The sequence below is a fragment of the Trachurus trachurus genome, assembly GCF_905171665.1.
Source record: "Trachurus trachurus genome assembly, chromosome: 9".
Classification (NCBI taxonomy): Eukaryota; Metazoa; Chordata; class Actinopteri; order Carangiformes; family Carangidae; genus Trachurus; species Trachurus trachurus.
Genome location: NC_139895.1, coordinates 34,528,697 through 34,547,898, shown reverse-complemented (window position 1 = coordinate 34,547,898; position 19,202 = coordinate 34,528,697). Strand labels below are relative to the sequence as shown.

Here is a 19,202-nt window from a genome sequence, read left to right as displayed (position 1 = left end):
TATGTAATGTGACTTTTGCTGTGCTCTCTGATTAGGTTTTTATTGTTTTTCACCATGGTTCAATCAGTCTTCAGCTGTACTGTAACAGTAATTGTTCCCATAAAAACAGATTGCTATATAAACTAATAATGACACATTTCACTGTCCGACCAGGTTTTATCTCTTTTTATAAAAAGACTGTTGTATTTTCATTGAATCAGCCATAAACCAAACACCAGGAGTATTACACTAATAAGGATAATGCGGGCTGATAAATTCATTCAGCTTAGCGGTTTATCAAAGCAGCGATGTTTTGATGTGCTCTGAGGAAATCGCCCGTTATCTACTGTGTGACCCCCCCAGTCCCCGAAGCTAGGCAACAGTGGACCAGCAGGCTGTGACCCACTTCTTTTGTGCCTTCACTTTATCAGCTCAAGAGGCTTTGTTTGTAATCATTCATCACCACTGCCCCGCCCCCAACATCCTGTCCTCATCTCTACCCCTTCATCCCCCTCCCATACACAGATACACTCATAAAACTCATGTCTGAGAAAGAGGGCCTTCCTTGAACACATACAGTTCTTAACCTTTAACCCCCTACTCTCCCTAACCCAAACCCAATATATCTTAACAGTGAAGTCATAGTCTAATACTAAATTAATCACACATGAATTTGCAAAATGTTGACATCCAATTCAGATGGAACTAAAGATTTACATTTACATTAAATCTATAGCCTTTCCTTTCACCATTTTTATGAGGCAGGTCCAGGTTGCAGAAAGGCTAATTTGATCAGTGTTCATTTCATGATTTAGCTTCCTGGGAGGAGATTCAACCTCCTTCTAGACAGAGGCAATTTGGGGGAAATGCCTTTAAAATACATGACAGACATGTTGTTAGAGAAGATTATATAGGCTATTACTTACAGCTGAAGCCTGTTGAAGCCAGTGTTTCTTCATGGAATCATCTATACACCTGCCATTGATACAAACAGCTATAATTTACTTGGCATTATTGTTTAGACATTTTAAAGAACTGAATTAATCTAATTTGACTGTCATACAAACTACAGTAGAATACGTATCAGATACATTATCAAAAATAAATGTAGGCTCTTGATTTAGGATGATCCTTTTCATTGTTATACAAACACTTAGCTACAGCTTCACAGCATACAGCTTCACTGTTTTTATTTCCTGTACGTAGTTGTTCAAACATAACCTAAGGATAAGCACATTGCTGGCTACTTGGAAATTGTACTTGCATAGGTCTGTATTAAGTACAAAAAAAGAGGCATAATTCCGACTGACAGTAATTCTTCGTACTGAGTTTTCATATCAACTCTCCACAAGTTGCTACATAGCTACATTTAGCTAAACTAGCTAACGCTACTGTGTTAGCATTGGTAGCTACAGGTAGTAGTAGTAGCAGCAGCAGCAGCAGCAGCAGCAGTAAGTTAGCCTACCTGCAGCTAGCAGGTGATAACACTTGCGTTTACAGCCCATTATTGAGTTAATATTAATTATAACAAGTAAAAAGCAAAGTCATTCTCGAGTAGTAACGCTATTACCGACCACTGTGTGCTCCAATCTTGGTAACATTTCCTGGCGTAACTGTATTTTGCAAAGTTTTTTTCTCTCCCTCTTTTTAATCAAGCCAATAGCTTACAGCTGTGGTCATTTGTCAGGGTTACCAGCTGTTCTAATATGACAACGTCGCAATGAAAACAAGTACGCTATCTATTTTTTTATGTGAACATGTAAACATGATGACATGTTATTATTTGATATGGTTAATGTATCAAAACGTGACATTTATACCCATTACCACGTTTTTGTTAGTGTCTGAGCACCTGTTTGTAATAAATATAATTTCATTAGGTTTTAAAAAAACAAAAAAACATCAGTGTTGTTCCAGTTTGACCGTGTGTACCGACAGCCTCTGAGGGAGCAGCTGCTCTTATTTTATCTCTTCACGTGCTCATGTACTGGCTGTCACAGATGTGAACCACCAAAATATGGCGCTATCGTTTTCAGCCAATGAGCTGGTCGGTTGTAACAGATCGCAGCTGGCGTCACTACCGTGGCGGGAACGCGCATTCAAGAAGGGAAAGAGGTTGAGAAGGCATCGGGATCGCGCTCATCTGTTTGACTGGCAAATGCCTCCGGTGTAAAAAAGGCCAATCATTATGGGGGACTCAGGACCCCGGGACGGCGTGGACCCTGACCGACCGACCGCAGCGCAGAGCTCATCGAGGAGGTTTATACCGGGATAAGAACATTTTGCGTCTCGAATAACAGACAGTCAGTGAGCTGCGGACGAGGCGGTGTTTGCTGGGATTGAATCAGAGTCGCAACTGGGTAGGTTTACAAGGAGAGAGGGACGTGAGGGAACTGGGAAGAGAGCAGTTGGCATAACTGGATCCAGCTCTGAATTTGGAGAATGATGGACGGATTGTCGATAATAAGCCGGTCCGGTCAGCCCAACCCAGTCAGAGCAGGGTGGGTTCATCCGGAGTGAAACCAGTCGACTCTCATCTGTTGGCTTCTCCTCCGCCGGGCGGCGATGTCCGCTTTCTGCCTAGACCTGCAGACGTCTGCTGTGGTTTCAGCACCACTGGAGCTGGACAGCGACTGCATGGAGTCCCGGGCGAGTCCCGGCGCCCAGGAGCCGGGCGGGTTTCAGGGTCATCCGATGCGGCACGCCGGCTCCGGAGGCCTCGGTATGGCCTTGGAGGAAGAGCTGGCCATGCTCACCGGGGAGCGGGACGGCGAGGAGGAGCTGTCGGACCTAGAAACGCCTGCGGTGGGGCATAACGCAGACTTACTGTCGCTCTTCCGTCAAAAGGAAAAAGACTTGGTTTTAGCTGCTAAACTTGGCAAAGCGCTGCTGGAGAGAAACCAAGACTTGACCAAGCAATATGAGAAAATGCACAAAGATCTCAACGAGAAATTAGAGGTAAACCTTTGAAGGAAATTATATTTTTGCTTAAGTTTTAATGCTGCCTGCCATAAGCCTCTTTCTGGTTTGTCAAACGCCATAATCCTGTATCCAAGTTTAGGCCTTCGCCATGTAAACAAACTGTAGAGCTTCACGTTCAGGCTGTGACAGAGAGGGGCTTCATGTAGCGTGATTACTTATTATAGTAACATATGCCATAAGAACATGGGAACTAGTTATTTAGAGATTGAAGATAAAGACTCAGTGACCAACAGCCAGGCTGACAAAAGCTGTAGCTCAGTCTGTGATTTATCTCACACATCATGTTTACAGTGGAGGCTGCTCAGTTAAGCTGTTGTTTTTGTTGTTTTCAACAACAAAAAAAACCCTCACACAAACCAACACGTGGCGTGAGAAACTACAAGGACTAATCCTGTGGCTGTCCACGGCCTACTGTATCTACTGTACATCTGTTCAGCTCTTTGATCCATATTCATCCCCCACGTTGCAGCTCAGAGAAATAAGCTGCCTCCTCCAATCAAACTCCTTTTGATATTAATGTCGTTCAAGTTCCCGATGATGTTGTTTTGTGGTCTTGTTTTGAATTTCTTTGATCCCTCCTTCGGTTTGGCCTCATACCCAGAGATGAAAACAGTGGCCACACAGATGCCAGCTGCTTCAGCCTTGGTCTTAGCCATAATATCAGCTCCCCATCCAAACTCTGGCAGTCGTTAGTGCTGCAGTGCATCTGTTCACCGTTCACTACCATCTAGAGAATAGAAAGAAGCATTGTTTTATCTGAACTGTCACTCCAGGAGCCAGGGGCACAAGAGACTGTTTCAGGTTGAAATCCCCGAATTACATCCCATCATATTCAGTTTTGGTTTCAGTTCAGGTTCAGGTTCACTCACTCTTTAGCACTTTTTTTTACACAGGTTCTGATGTGTGGTCGAATAGTCTTTAAACTTTATCTGTTGTTTCCATGTGAGTGCTACGTTCGCAGCTACAGCACAGAATGAGAAAGAATGTGAGTTATGCATGAAGGACATTTTGAAACCTTGAAACTTTATTGTCATAAAAAAAAATCACAAGTAAGAGAATCAATCTTTACATTCAGTGAGCATAAGAGAGCAACTTTCCCAGTCTGCTGAAGCACCAGTGTCCGTGCGGAGCATCTGACTTTGTCCCACAATCCCTGCTTTCCCTGGATACTTAAGAATCAGGGCAGCGTTGTCCACAAAACCCGAGCAAGTCAAGGTTTAACCAATATCACCCTCTCTCCCCTCATTCGCATGCAGCACTTGGAGCAGGAGAAGCATGAGTTGCGGCGGCGCCTGGAGAGTCGAGAGGGGGAATGGGAGGGCCGCGTGGCCGAGCTGGAGACGGACGTCCAGCAGCTGCAGGGCGAGCTGGAGCGCCACCAGGTCCAGCTGAGGGAGGCTGACAGGGACAAAACCAAGGCCATCAGTGAGCTCTCCGAACAGAACCACAGACTGCTGGAGCAACTCAGTAGGGTGAGCTGCGTCCGTGTGTGTGTGTGTGTATTGTGTGCTTCACATGTCCTTCTTCAGATGGACCGGGTCGATCTGCATGGAGAAGTTAATTAGCCAGGGCTTTGAGCCAGTGTATCACATGGTCCTAATGCTGTTTTAACACCCTACCAAGAAAAGAAACCTCTAAAGGAAATTCTACTGTGTGTGTGCATGCGTTCTTTGTGTATATTGTATGGATCCGTCCCCGGCCTGGCCTGAAGGCCACTCAGACCAATTCAAGTCTGCCTGGCTGACATGACACAAGGTGCTCAGCCAAGTAAAGATTCATCATCCCACAGGGCAGGAGTCTACCTCCATTCAGCCGCTCTCTCTCTAACTTCACCTGAATTATGCCAACTCATCAATATAAAAGCGGAGCTTCCGGGTGTTACGGTGAATAATTCAAAGTGATTGGACTGCACACTTATGCAATAGCACTATGCCTATTGACAGGTAATTTGAGTGCAGTCATCACGACTGGCCGAGCAGGAACGGTCTGATATGAGATAGAGGTGGAGGAATAGACAGGTGGATAGATAGATGAGAGAAATGCCTATAGCAGCACTCAGGGTTGACATGAGGACCAGACGCTGTGTTCCTGCTGACCTGATGTACCGTACACACATCAGGGCAAACTGAGATTGGCAGTAGATGCAGATTGATGGAGCCGAGAGTGCTAGCATTTGTAGCTCCGGCTGATTAATCCCCTGCTAAGGAGCTCAAATACTTCAGTTGCTCAATCTGCACCAAAAACAGGGACACTTTATCCATACAGCGTATCCATACCTAATATCATTACTGTATCGAATGAAGCAGCAGTCTTGTGTGTTTGCCCACTTCATACCCACATCGATAAAAGTATGATTTGCCAAGGCGACTATACAGAATAATTGATCAGCATATTTCCTAAACCCTGTGTCATGCTAACAGTTGTTAAGGCTGAGCTTGCATTTCACCAGCAACAGGATTACGTCATGCTACCTAGTCCTGTCCGAGGGATATATAGTCTAAACACCTGTAAGACCATTATATCAACTTAAAGGGAGAGTTCAACATTTTGGCAAATTGGCCCATTGCCATAACCCCTATAGTTTTAGGAGTAGGTTCGTTACCTTTAATTGTAGGTGCAAGCTATTTTTAGAACGACGGAGCAGAGCCGCGAGCTGCTCAGAGCTACGCTACGGAGGCTAATGGGATTTCTTGGTTTCCCTCATCAAACTCATCAAATACACAATCCAACAACTCCAAAACACTCTTGTGGACACGTTGTGACCTGCACATTCACCACGCTATGAGATAATAACGGAACATTATGAGTTGTTTTCGGGGCAAATGCAGAGACTGCTTGCCGAAAAACTGCCCCCAAGTGCATCAGCTGTTTTGCATGAATTTACCTCAAAAACATGGTGGTGGTGGTGAATGTGCAGGTCACAACTTGTCCACCAGAGCGTTTTGGAGTTGTTGGATTGTGTATTTGATGAGTTTGATGGGGGAAACCAAGAAATCCCATCAGCCTCCGTAGTGCAGCTCTGAGCAGCTTGCGGCTCTGCTCCGCCACTCTGAAAACAGCTTGCACCGACAATTAAAGGTAACAAACCTACTCCTAAAACTATAGGGGTTATGGCAATTTGCCAAAAATTATGAACTATCCCTTTAAGGGCTTTAATGCATCAGCTGCCAGCTAGACTGGCATTGGTGGCAGAGACAACATCTCAAGATGCCCAGAGCTGTATATAAAAAAAAGGTTGACAAGCCCATACAGGTGTTTTGATGATCACCTCCATCAGCACTGCTATGGCAACGCTCGCTCGCTCTTGTGTGTTCTTGTCTCCTCCCCCCTGGGAGAAGGTCGGACCTGCTGCCAGGCAAATGATGCTCAGGGGGGTAGAAGGCTCCATGTGGCCGATATGAACCTCCAGCTCACAGCCGTACAGAGAGAGAGAGCTCTGCTTGTTGTCGTGATCTGCTGAAATTAGCCTCCAACTATATTGTGCCCCGACACCGTCATCACATTGCAATCAAGGACTTGGTTTGGACGGGTCAGTTGCGATGGATATGCTGCAAAAGCAGGCACTTAGCATAATTAAACTGCATTTGATTGAATTGAAAAACCTGGATGTGGGAATCTATAGATATTCAGTGGAAGTGGTTTGTATTGTGTTTTTTTTTGGGGGGGGGGGCAGCGTATCTTGTGGTCTTTGTGACTCAGTGAAATTCATGAGACCTAATTGACTCCATCGATCCAGATCTCATGATTCAGAGCGTTGGGCAGGACAGAGGGAGACCTGCTGGGTAATAGAATAAATGAGGTCAGCCACAGTGCTCTGCCTATCTCTCTCCCTCTCTCTCTCTCTAATTTTACCATTTTTTCTCTCTTACTTTCATTTCTCCCTCTGTCTGGACTCATTACTAAGAAATGGGCTGTGACTAAGTAACCTTAACTGTTTACAGCTCTGACTAAGACCAGTAGTGAGCTGGAGATCTGCGGATATCTTTGAATGGAGGATAACTCTGAATGTTAACTCTTCATATGGAACTTCTTTTTATGATCTAAATTGGTCTGCATGTGTCCTCCTGGAAGCTCCATCAAAAAACTATGGACCAGGACACGTCCCTTTGTCCTCCTACACCTGATTATGTGCTTGTCATTGCGGTCCTTTAGAGTGCCAGCTGGACATCACATTTCAGAGAGCGGTGACTGGACAATAGACAAATCAATTGAGCACCAGTCTCCTAATTAACAGAACAACAACATCCACTGCCTCTAGCTAACAGTAACACACAAACAAGAGGTGCAGATTAAAAATGAAGCCAGTTTGTGGCTACCATTACAACACTATAGACAATGAATAAATACATATCAATTACTTGAAATTATAATGAATAAATGATTAAAGAAATGGAGAACAAAACATAACAACATACATCTGAAATAAATGTTTGTAGTTAGTAGTTAATCAGGACATCAATAAGTAATCAAATTTCTTAAATGTAAATTATTTCCCAACATTTACAAGGAAAATATATCATTGATACATATTGAATGATATTTATAGATAGACACTGATTTCTTCACCAAAGAATCAATCATTACTAATTATCATTATTGATTCACCTTCTTTATATTAAATGTACCTTTATCGATTTTATTAAATTAAATGTTGTTGTTTTTTTTCTCCAAATTCTTGCTATTGATTTATCCATGTATTGATTAAGTTGAGCCAGTCATTTTTTGTCCATACAAAACTAAAACACTTTTCAGATTGCAGCTACACACATAGAAATCCAACCACATAATTTCTAAGTCAAACCTTTCAGGCAGAGATGAGATGAATAAAAACACTACACCCCCCTCCTGACAACCCAGGAATCTGTTCTTAAAGAGCCTTCAGTTGGCTGCAGGAGGACGACCTTGAGAAGGCAGGGCACTCCATGGGAAGTGATGTAAGTCATGGGGTAAGATGCAGCGCTGAGGGGATTAGGCTATAATCCTTGGCTAATAGCCTTGCCATATGCATTCAGCCCAAAACCAAAACAACTCCACTCTATACTCTGCTTAATTAATAACAGCAGGTAACTTCGAAATTTGGGCAAAGCAGATCTAAAAATGTAATCTCCAGCTCTGTCCTCAAATCTTTTCCTGGGCTGACACATATACCCCCTGTGGTTATTTCTCTATGTGTGGGTGTGAGAGTCTCTTCTGGGCTTGTTTGAGTGAATTTCCCATCATTATAGATAAAAACCTAACGCTATATTTCATACACCTAGTGGGAAAAATAGGTGCAATTGATCCAGGAGTTGAGCCTAGGAGGCGTGTGCCGGTCTGTGTGGATTTTGAGCGTGACGACAGCCAGGCTCCTCAGGCCTAATCTGATCAGGGTGAACGAGCAGGAAAGGGGCCTTATTCTAATTACATTATCACACATGCTCAGAGAGGGCTGGAGATGCACTGACTCCAGCATAAGCGTCTACATGCTTTATGGCCAATTCTACTCCCCTCAATCTGTAGGATTTACTTAATTAAAATTTGACAGCAGCCTCCAGTGACTCATCAAGGTTGTTTATTTGAAGCCATAGAGAAGGAACAATTCACAATTTTTGGACTTGCCGTATACAGCAGTTTGACATAAAGGGGGTAATGTGAGTATTTTTGAATGACAAAAGCAAAAAAAACAACAAAAAATCTGGCATCTAATGTTGCTTGTGGCCTTAGTGTGTATCCAGATCACACTCTGCACCGGATTCAGTTTCCCTCCTCCTTTTACAACCTCCAGTCCCCGGGCATCCATCCAGCCGTGATCTTTGCTCACATGCAAGTCACCGGAGCACAGGACGTCTGCCTCCCGTCAGCCCACGGTACCGGAGCCGTTGCTCTCGGTGGCGTGTGCAGCCCTGTGTGATTGGTACGCATTGTCAAACTGAGGATTTGTTATGCAACCATTTGAAAAGTGGGATTGCCCACCCTCCCTCCCACCCTCCCTCCCACCCTCTCTCCCTCCCTCCCCGAGTCTAGACGCGGCAGCGCTCTATGAAAGTGACTAAGGAAAATACCAGAAGCACTGAGACCACAAGTCGCAGCTCCACCAATCCTATCCTTCTCCCCCGGTTGCTATGACTACCCGAGTGACATGCAAATTGTAACTCCATGTGTTGTTACCATGGGAATGTGCTCTCCAGAATGGCACTTGGGTACAGATAGTTCGATGCTATAGTATATATAGGTTTTGCCACCGAAGACCCACAGTCCACCTGCAGTCACAAGCTCTGCAAACACTGCAAGTGAATCAGCAGAAGTGATTTCTGCTTTTACTGCTTTCCGTCCTCCTGCTCCTCCTGGACAGAGTGTATCCGCTCAGGTAAATGTCAGGTCGGGGGCTGTGAAGGGACACGTCTTCTTTCTCTGTTTGGTTTGCTCCTGTTCGTCCTGGTGTGCTCATCATGCTTGATCTGGGATATCTGAGCAATTTATGCGCAGATGATAATCTGCAAATCCGACAGTCTGCAGTCATCTCTCTCCCTCTTTTTTTTTTTTTCATGTGATCTCAGTGTGTCAGCTTGTCGGGGCCAGTGGGTCAAATGTGCCGTCTCCGCTGTGACCCGTCACCACGCTGACCTCCACTGGCCGCACATCTGTTTCCTACACAGAGAAGTCACAGCGTCGTGCAGCTGTCCACATCTGGACGTGGACACATTAGCTGAATGCCCACTGGTTTGGTTCAGAGGCATTAGCTCATAGCACAGCAACGAGGTTAAGTCCTTCAGTATGTCAAACTGTAGTTGGTAGGTAGGTGAACTTTATCATCCCCATATATCTGGGACCAGAATGCAACAGCTTAGACTCTGTAGAGAGAGGGAGAGTGCAGTCAGCCACAATGGCCAATGTGCTTTCTTTGTGGCTCTGGCTCTTTATAAAAGTAAAAGTTCTTCCAACTCAATCCCAGAAACTTTACTGCACATTCTCACAGTGTAATTCAGCCTCTACTCACCCAAACCAGCAGACAAGACAAAATGGCTATGAAGGCTTGGTAAAAGGCTGAGACCTGAGCTATATGAGTATGGGTAAAGAAAACATGACTTTCCAGACCATATTATGCCATCAGGTCTTGAGAGCAAATACATTTCTCATGTTGTGTGGTGTGAGTCATTCAGCAGTGACGCTCTGCCCTCATCTGTTAAACCTGTTTTTTAGTGTCAGCGAACACATGGATCTTCTCCATATCCATCCAGTATAATTCCGTCATCTATCCACAGTGATTGACAGCTTCACTTACTCTTTTTGACTTTGTAACATTCTTGTTGTTACATGGTGTGTATAGGGAAACATTTTTTTTTTTTTTACTATATTGTCATATCTTTTTAGTGTTTCTGGAATTTATTTATTTTTTTTAATTAACCCCACCACCACCCCTCCTAATGGGGACCTTTTTTTTCTTCTTCTTTCTTTCTTTCTTTCTTTCTCGTTAATTTATTTTCTTTCTTTTTTTTCTCTCTTTTCTCATTTTAAAAAAGAAAAAAAGACAACAATCAGGTGGCAGTAACATAAAAACCAATCAACATCACAAAAACATAGGGACGGACAAAATACAAACAAAAACCAACAAAAAAACCAACAAAAAATCGAAAAGAAAAAAAAAAATCACTCTACAACAACCAAAAAAGGAAATCAACAACAGGCACAAAACAAAAACATACAACACAACAAACCATATTGAAACTTCATCCCAAATTTTTGTTATTGCGAGGATTTCCCATCTGGAATTGATGATACCTGAATCTCAGTCCTCTTTGTAATAACACTGGGAGGAGGATGATTCATTAATTTATTGTAATTTAAAAAAACACACAAAAAAACTGTGCAGATAACTTGTAGTATAAACCTTTAATGTGAGGAGAAAATGTGGAAATGCATAACTTGTTCTGACATGCTCATAGTTTTTTTTAACAAGCCACTGTAAAACTCAGGAGTAGTTACAGTGCCTCCGTCATCGTGTTAGTTACCGTTCAGAGCCTCGGAGCCGTGCAGCTGAGGCAGAGTCTTCCTGGCAGCTTGTCCTTTCCAGAGACTCCCAGAACAGCACTGGCACACACACACACACACACACACACACACACACACACACACACACACACACACACACACACACACACACACACACACACACACACACACACACACACACACACACACACACACACACACACACACACACACACACACACACACACACACACACACAATAACCAAGTGTTACCTGAGGACACAAGTGAACTGAAGTAAACTAATGTTTTCTACACAACTGGTTGTTGAGACTCTTCTCATCCCTCTGTGAGCATCCTGGGAAGCTGCTGCAGTGTGTAGTGCCACCTACAGGCTGAAGTTCATAGTGATGCCATGACTTCAATTCATTTCCACTCTGAGAGATGAAAAGACAAAATATACAGTAACTTGACCTGAACATGTACTTGGTTAATGGATTTTTGGTGATATATATATACACACACTCACATACTTATATAGGCCGTGTTTATTCTCCTCAGTGCACTATAAAAAATGAGTCATTTTTAGGTTTTTACTGTTGCCATGGCAGTGATGATAATGCGAACAGTAGCTTCCGGAGAGCAGCTCTATGCTAATGAAGACCAACACTGTGTAGTCTGATCCCACCTGTCCAATAAGCTTTAGTGTGCTGCTGTGCTGGATTACACACACACACACACACACACACACACACACACACACACACACACACACACACACACACACACACACACACACTGCAGTGGTCTATTTAATGCTTTCCAAAAGGGCCGTGACATTTAGGTGAAAGTGTGCTTTTCAGAGAAACGACCATCGAATGCTCCATTTCCAGGAAGAGACTGGGGAGCAACACATCAGTTACACTGAGCTTATTGTTTTGCACACTTCTTCATGTGTGTGTGTGTGTGTTTGTGTGTGTGTGTGTGTGTGTGTACACTTTCCCATCAGACTCCAGTGAATGAGTCACCTCAGTATCTTAGTAAGCGAACATAGACTGAAGAGCTGCAGAGCAATGTTTCTAATCTAACTGAGCAGTTAAAGTGGCGCTTTAACAATGTGTTGTTGTGTCAACATCACCACCAACAACAACAATTAAAGGGGAAGTCCACCGATTCTACACAAATTGGTTTACAGGTCCTCTGCATGTGCTGCATGTGAAAAAAAGTTGTATGGGAGCTGTGGTTCCCTTCTCTTTGCAAACCCAAATAAAAGAAAGTCACGGTGGCTGATCCGTGGTGGTGTAAAAAATACCATTTCCTTTAACCCACCAAAATAAATGCCGAAATGGCTCTTACAGGAGCTGTGTGATGTCACCTCAAGTGATGTCACTTCAGTCAGCTTTGGTTGTGGCGGCAGTTTGAAGATGAAAACAATCTGAGACTGTGGGTGCAGGAAAAGATGTGAACTTAGCAGAGCTTTGTGGCTCCCTGCTGCTCAGAGTGGCTCCCAGCTGCTTTAGCTGCTACTGATAAAAAACACCTACCGGTAACTCTCCAGCTGTGTAATGTAGGTACTGTACTGTAGGTGCCAGGCAAGAAGGAGAATACGGAATAAGCTGCATCGATTTTCCTACGTTCTCCTGTGAATCTGACAGCGTTACAGCAGAGTAGTGCTAAATCGGAGGGGTATATCTAAAGCATGAGCAGACTCATTTAAGGCAAAACTTTGGCTCACTTTGTATTCTGTTCTCTGTCCGTCTGTGTGTGTCCAGGCTGCAGAGGTGGAGAAGCAGCTGTCCACTCAGGTCCATTCATTACGGGATGACTTCAGGGAGAAGAGTATGTCCACGAGCCAGCACATGACACGACTGGAGACTCTACAGGCGGAGGTGAGCTTTCATTTTTCCATTATTATTATTACTCATTTCTGTTTGCAAAAATAAATAGTTTGTTAGCCTCAGTAAGGAGCCTGCAGGTGACAGCAGATAGGGATTTTACCCCCCTGTGCAATTATCCTGGGATTACCAACTCATCGGTCACACTGACTTCTGTTTGGCAAAAGTTACGTAGACTCACTTTGAAGTTGGAGTTTCTGGTGATACTGAGTGAAAATCCCATTAAAGGAAAAACAGTCCCATTTTTCAGAGGACAGTCTTCAGCTTTCACCTGCCATGCTGCTGGAACTGTTTCTTCTGTGCGGGTACTTTCTCTTAAACTTTATCTTCTCCTCTCTGATCTTTATCTTTACCTCTCTCCTCACCCGTTGTTCCCCTCCCTCGCCCTCCTTCCGTCACGGTTGGAGCAGCAAGGGCTAGAAGTGAGTGGTAACCGAACGCTCTCTGTCTATCAGCCAGACTGCATGCTGCATGGAACATCTTGTAAAAATGTTAGAAACAAGGATTGCATTATTATTTTCCTTTGAACGTACAGCTGCTTCTGCCCTGTCCAGTTAAATTAATTCACATAAAGGATCCAAACAGGATCTTGTGTTGTTACAGGAATAAAGGGGGATTTATATATACAGTGGCATGCAAAAGTTTGGGCACCGCCGGTTAAAATTTCTGTTAAAGGGATACTTCACCCAAAATCGATAATTTACCAATTTTGCTGTCATGCCAAGGAAGGGTTTGGAGAACTTTCAGAGTCATCAAAATGCTTTTGGAGTTCCAGGGGGGGTCCGGCTGGCAACAGATTTTCATATAATGGCGGTGGATAGAGTTCACTTTTGAATCGTCCAAAACACACTATGAAACATCTAAATACCTCCATACTGCTCGTCTGTACTGACCCAAGTGTCCTGAAGCCGCCACATGGAAAAGTTGTTCGGGAAAAAAAATGTGATCTCTGTTTTTATCCTTGTTGTAGCAGTAGCTCCCAGTGGCTGCGCAAGATTTGCTGCAAAATGTTCTTCCGTGTTTACATCATACATCCAATGGGTTACGGCGAAGAAATCTCGCCCATGCGCACAAACATCAACAGAGCCACTAGGAGCTACTACTACAACAAGGCTAAAAACAGGGATCAAATTAATTTCGTCTGAACAGCTTTTTCATGAGGCGGCTTCAGGACACTTGGGTCAGTACAGACGAGCAGTATGGAGGTATCTGGATGTTTCATAGTGTGTGTTTTGGACGATTCAAAAGTGAACTCTATGCACCGCCTTTATATGAAAATCCGTTGCCAGCCGGACCCCCCCTGGAACTCCAAAGTGTTTTGATAACTCAGGAAGTTCTCCGAACCCTTCCTTGGCATGACGGTGAAAAATTGGTAAATTATCGATTTTGGGTGATGTATCCCTTTAACTGTTCACAGGGGTGCCCAAACTTTTGCATGCCACTGTAGATGGAAAAAACATATTGAACAATCTCATATGGCAATCCCTGTTTCCTGAGGTTTGAGCATGAAGAACATGCTTGGCAATCAGAGCATGAGACGTGTTGTGTTGTCAGTCGTGTTCATGTATGATATCAGCCAGATATGTGATGAACAAGGACTCAACCAGAGCATAACAACAGCTGAGATTTCCCCCGTAGCTGCTCTTCAAAGCCAGGCAGAAAACACCCAGACTGCAGAGCCTGTGCTATAATTGGGAGAAAAGGCTACTGCTCTATATTTAGCCGCGATACTGCAATGTCTGGGTGCTCCCACTTTTTCCAACGCTTTGCTTTTATTTGACATGTACTGATGATGAATGACTTTTTTTAGCCCTATTTGCGTAAAGACGGTGACTACAGCATCACGAAAATACCCAGGACTTCACATACGGTAGTGAAAACAACCGATCCACATGTAAGCTCCTGCGCCGTGAAGTAGGTTACCAGATGTAGGTCAAACGCAAGAGGGATGAAAGTGAACAAGTGAACTGATGTTTGTTTAATGGGGAAAGCTGCTCAAGTGGCTTAAAGGAAAGAAGAAGAAAAACAATTCACAAGGAAAAAGTTGTGATGCTGCAATGTCAGCCTTCAGTAGAAGGCTGTTACATGGTCTCACCTTGGTAAAGGAGCTGATATCAGGCTTTCTGGACACCCAACATTCCTGAACACGAGGGTGGCAAATAACGCCTACACCCGTGCTAGGCAACAAACATTCTTCAGGCCAGTGGGAGTACTTTTTAATCTTGTGTAAGAGCCCAGCTTGCCTCAGAGTCAGAAAAACAACAAAATCTATCCTTTAATCAGGTCCATAGCTGCCCATCTGTCCGCCAATCGACCAGGAATTCTAAACCCTCTCTTGGACATAGTGCCTATTTCCTGCGGCGCGGTAACTAACCGGTGCCGTTTGACATTTTTAGATTAAGATGCTGTCGGAGAGGAAGATGGAGCTGGAGCGCCGGGTGCACGCAATGCTGGAGGAGAACGAGCTGCTGCAGAGCACGGTGGACGACCTCAGAGAGAGGACGCTGGTGTTGGAGAAGCAGTGTCACGAAAAGGACCTACAGGTACGGTGACGCGCACAAAGGACTGTTGACCTTTGAGATCAGCTAATACCTACGGAGATATTCTACATTACTGTCTGCAAAGCCTTTTTTTTTTTAAGGTGTGCATACAGTATATTTTTGGGCCTTTTGCCTTTAAAGGGATAGTTCAACATTTTGGCAAATTGACCCACTGTCATAATCCCCATAGTTTTAGGAGTAGGTTCGTTACCTTTAATTGTCGGTGCAAGCTATTTTTAGAACGGCAGAGCAGAGCCGTGAGCTGCTCAGAGCTACACTACGGAGGCTCATGGGATTTCTTGGTTTCCCTCATCAAACTCGTCAAATACACAATCCCACAACTCCAAAACACTCTCGTGGACAAGTTGTGACGCTACGAGACAGAGTTGTTTTCAAGTTAAATGCATGCAGAACCGCTGATGCGTGCTCTCGTCGGGGGCAGTTTTTCAGCAAGCAGTCTCTGCATTTGCCTCAAAAACAACTTGGTCTCGTAACATTCTGTTATTATCTCATAGCGTGGTGAATGTGCAGGTCACAACTTGTCCACCAGAGCTTTTTGGAGTTGTTGGATTGTGTATTTGACGAGTTTGATGAGGGAAACCAAGAAATCCCATGAGCCTCCGTAGCGTTAATCTGAAAAGCTCGTGGCTCTGCTCCGCTGTTCTAAAAATAGCTTGCACCGACAATTAAAGGTAACAAACCTACTGCTAAGACTATAGGGATTATGGCAATGGGCCAATTTGCCAAAATGTTGAACTATCCCTTTAATGGATAGTATAGTTGAGACAGACAGGAAATGGGAGTCAGAGAGAGGGAGAATGACATGCAGCAAAGGGTTGCTTGAGTTGGGATTCGATACGGGGCCGGCTGCGGTGGACTGTAGCCTCTGTATATGGTGCGACTGCTCTACCACTAAAATTTGCCATTAAATACATCCAGTGCTCCTCTCAGCCTCTACATTAAGTGTTAAATTCCTGTTTTGCCCCTCGTTGTCGTGTCCAGTTGCGACAGAGCCAGCTGGAGCTCCACGAGGTTCAGGTTTCCCACCGGCAGCTGACGGCTCAGTTGGAGGAGCTGTCGGACGAGCACAGCCTCCAGAGCCTCACGCCGCACCCGTCCAGCCTGCTGTGTGAGATCGAACAGAGCATGGAGCAGGAGGAGCAGGAGCAGGAGAGGGAGCAGGTAGACCTCATTATTATCACTGCATGGCTGTAGGATGATGTTTCATAGTTGCCTCAGCCAGCCAGCCAGCAGCAGCAGGTGTGTGTGGTAACTAAAACACTCTCCCCTCCTCTTCCTGCCCATGTAGTTGCGTCTTCAGCTGTGGGAGGCCTACTGCGAGGTCCGCTCGCTCTGCTCCCATCTCCGGGGAAACGACGTCACCGACTCGGCCCTGTCCACCGACTCTTCCATGGACGAGTCCTCGGAGACGTCCTCAGCCAAGGATGTGCCTACAGGCAGCCTCCACACCAGCCTGCTGGAGCTACGGAGGCTAACACAGAATCTGCTGGATGGGAACGAGTCCACGGTAACAACTCGTGTTTCATTTGAATGAATCTTGCTTTGTAAATCAAATGGAATTTGCTGTGGCAGGATGAACTTTTTGTTTTTTTGGACCTGCGTTCATGTTTTCATTGTTTACAGCTAACAAGATTAAATATGTAGAGACAAACAAAACCAAAGCCTGTCAGGAACTTCCTCTTCTGTTAATCACAGTGTAACGTTGCCCACTCCTCTGTGTTTCTGGACACTTTGCATTAAATTAATGCTCACACTAAGATCTATTGTTCATTGTTCAAATCAGTTCAGTTCCATATGTATATTTATTCCTCATCAGCGGCTGTGCAGAGGAAAACAATAAGAGGATTTTGTTTCCAAGTGAAAGGTTTTCTAAAATGCATTGAATTTCAAAACCTTAAACCTGCCTCTTTAAGCTGAGTAGGTATGAAAGCCATGACAGGACACGGCTGTTTGTCAGAAGGAGGTGACTTCCAAATGAATTTCTTTGAAGTGGCTTCTCCTACATAAAGTGATGCATATTAACCAAAAAAATAAATATTCATCCATTACTGTGAATGTTTATTCTCAGACTCAGAGTAGATTGTATGCATGCATGTGGACTGATGTTACAGTTTTGCACATCCAACCATCTTGCCGACTCAGTTTTCTTTTTAAATTCTCCCAAAGTCACAGCAACTGATTTAGATTAGATTAGATAAACTTTATTGTCCCCAAAAGGGGAAATTTGTCTTGGGCAAAAGTGCACCGTGTAGCAACAAGACAATAAGACATATAAGCAGCAATAAGCAATAAGCAGTGACAGATGTTCTGGCACCTGAGCGCGTAGCGTTGCACACATCACCAGACAGCTAAACATTTTTTAACTCGACTGAAGTAGCTAGGTATCTTCAATGATGAGTAGGCAAGACGTGCTGTCAAGATGAACTCCGTTTTATTGAAGGTACAGCGTTTTTATGACGAGTTGTTTTTATCATGTGAAACTGTAAATAAACCAACACAAAAATAGCAATGAAATAATGTAAATACATCTTATGAAATACAACAAAATATGAGCAGAAATAATTTTTATAAACACAGATGAATCATTCTACTCACACACAAAGCTGCTCCAAGCTCTGCACAATCAGATGAGACCGAGTAAAAAAGGAGAAAATTTCAACCCATGCGGTCCTATAGTTTTTTCTTACTTCCTACCACTGATCATGTGACCTGGTTAATCATGTGACCTGAACGACCAATGAAAATGCAAACATCTTAAATATTGTGAAAAGAGCTGCATTCCTCTTAATGAACCATAGGAGGTGCTATAACATTTTACATAATAAAACACATGGAACATCACACTCCCCGCCTGGTATTGAACACAATACCACTATGAAAGACAAACACTTAGGGAGTTAAGTAAAAGTCTATGTCATCCTAGGGAGACATTAGCACCACCACCTCCGTGATGGGGCGAAGGAAGGTCTTAGAGGTCTCTCCTCTGACAACCCTGAGCTCCACTTTCCTGACCATCCCGTCGCTCGAAGGGAAGGTTTTTGTGACCAGCGCCATGGGCCACTGGTTCCTCTCCACCTGGGTATCACGAAGAAGCACTATGTCTCCTTCCTTGATGTTGGGGCGGCTCCTCTGCCACTTCGACCGACTCTGGAGCATAGGGAGATACTCGCGCCTCCACCTCTCCCAAAAGGTGTTGGCCAAGTGCTGGACTTTCCTCCACTGCTGGCGATGTAGATCTGCATCGACGAAGCAGCCTGGAGGAGGAGGACTGCAAACTTTCTGGGTAAGGATCATGGCTGGAGTAAGGAGCGATGGAGCACTCACATCGGTAGAGATGGTCGTCAGAGGTCTGGCATTAATTATGGCGGACACCTCTGCCATGACTGTAGATAGAACCTCGTGAGAGAGGTTAGATGGCTGAATCTGGGACAACATGGAATCCAGAATCCTCCTGGAGACCCCAATCATCCTCTCCCACACGCCGCCCATGTGGGAGGAATGAGGTGGATTAAAGATCCATGTACAGCCTTCTTTGCTGAGGAACCGGAAGACGTTAGGCTCCTTGTCGTCCTGAAGGAGTATTTTCAGCTCCTTGCATGCCCCTTTGAAATTTGTGCCACAATCGGAGCGTATCAGCTTCACGGGACCCCGAATGGCGAAAAATCGACGAAGGGCGTTTATGAAGCTCGATGTGTCCATGGCTTCGATCAGCTCTATATGAACAGCGCGCACACTGAGACAGGTAAAGATCACTGCCCACCTCTTGCTGTTAGCGGCACCTCCACGTGTGCGTCGAGTAGAGATACTCCAAGGCCCAA

At 44.4% G+C, this 19,202-nt stretch overlaps 1 protein-coding gene across 1 annotated transcript in view; it reads left to right on the top strand.

The window, feature by feature from the left end:
* Positions 1-2,544: 2,544 nt before the first annotated feature.
* The window catches only part of bicdl1 (BICD family like cargo adaptor 1), a gene marked incomplete at both ends in the record, with an annotated part of 28,628 nt that continues 11,970 nt past the window's right edge, over positions 2,545-19,202 (top strand). Inside the window, 7 exon segments of the mRNA XM_083978429.1 lie at positions 2,545-2,937; positions 4,218-4,433; positions 12,701-12,817; positions 13,234-13,245; positions 15,220-15,366; positions 16,366-16,545; positions 16,673-16,891. Of these exon segments, the coding sequence (XP_083834555.1) occupies positions 2,545-2,937; positions 4,218-4,433; positions 12,701-12,817; positions 13,234-13,245; positions 15,220-15,366; positions 16,366-16,545; positions 16,673-16,891 (1,284 nt within the window).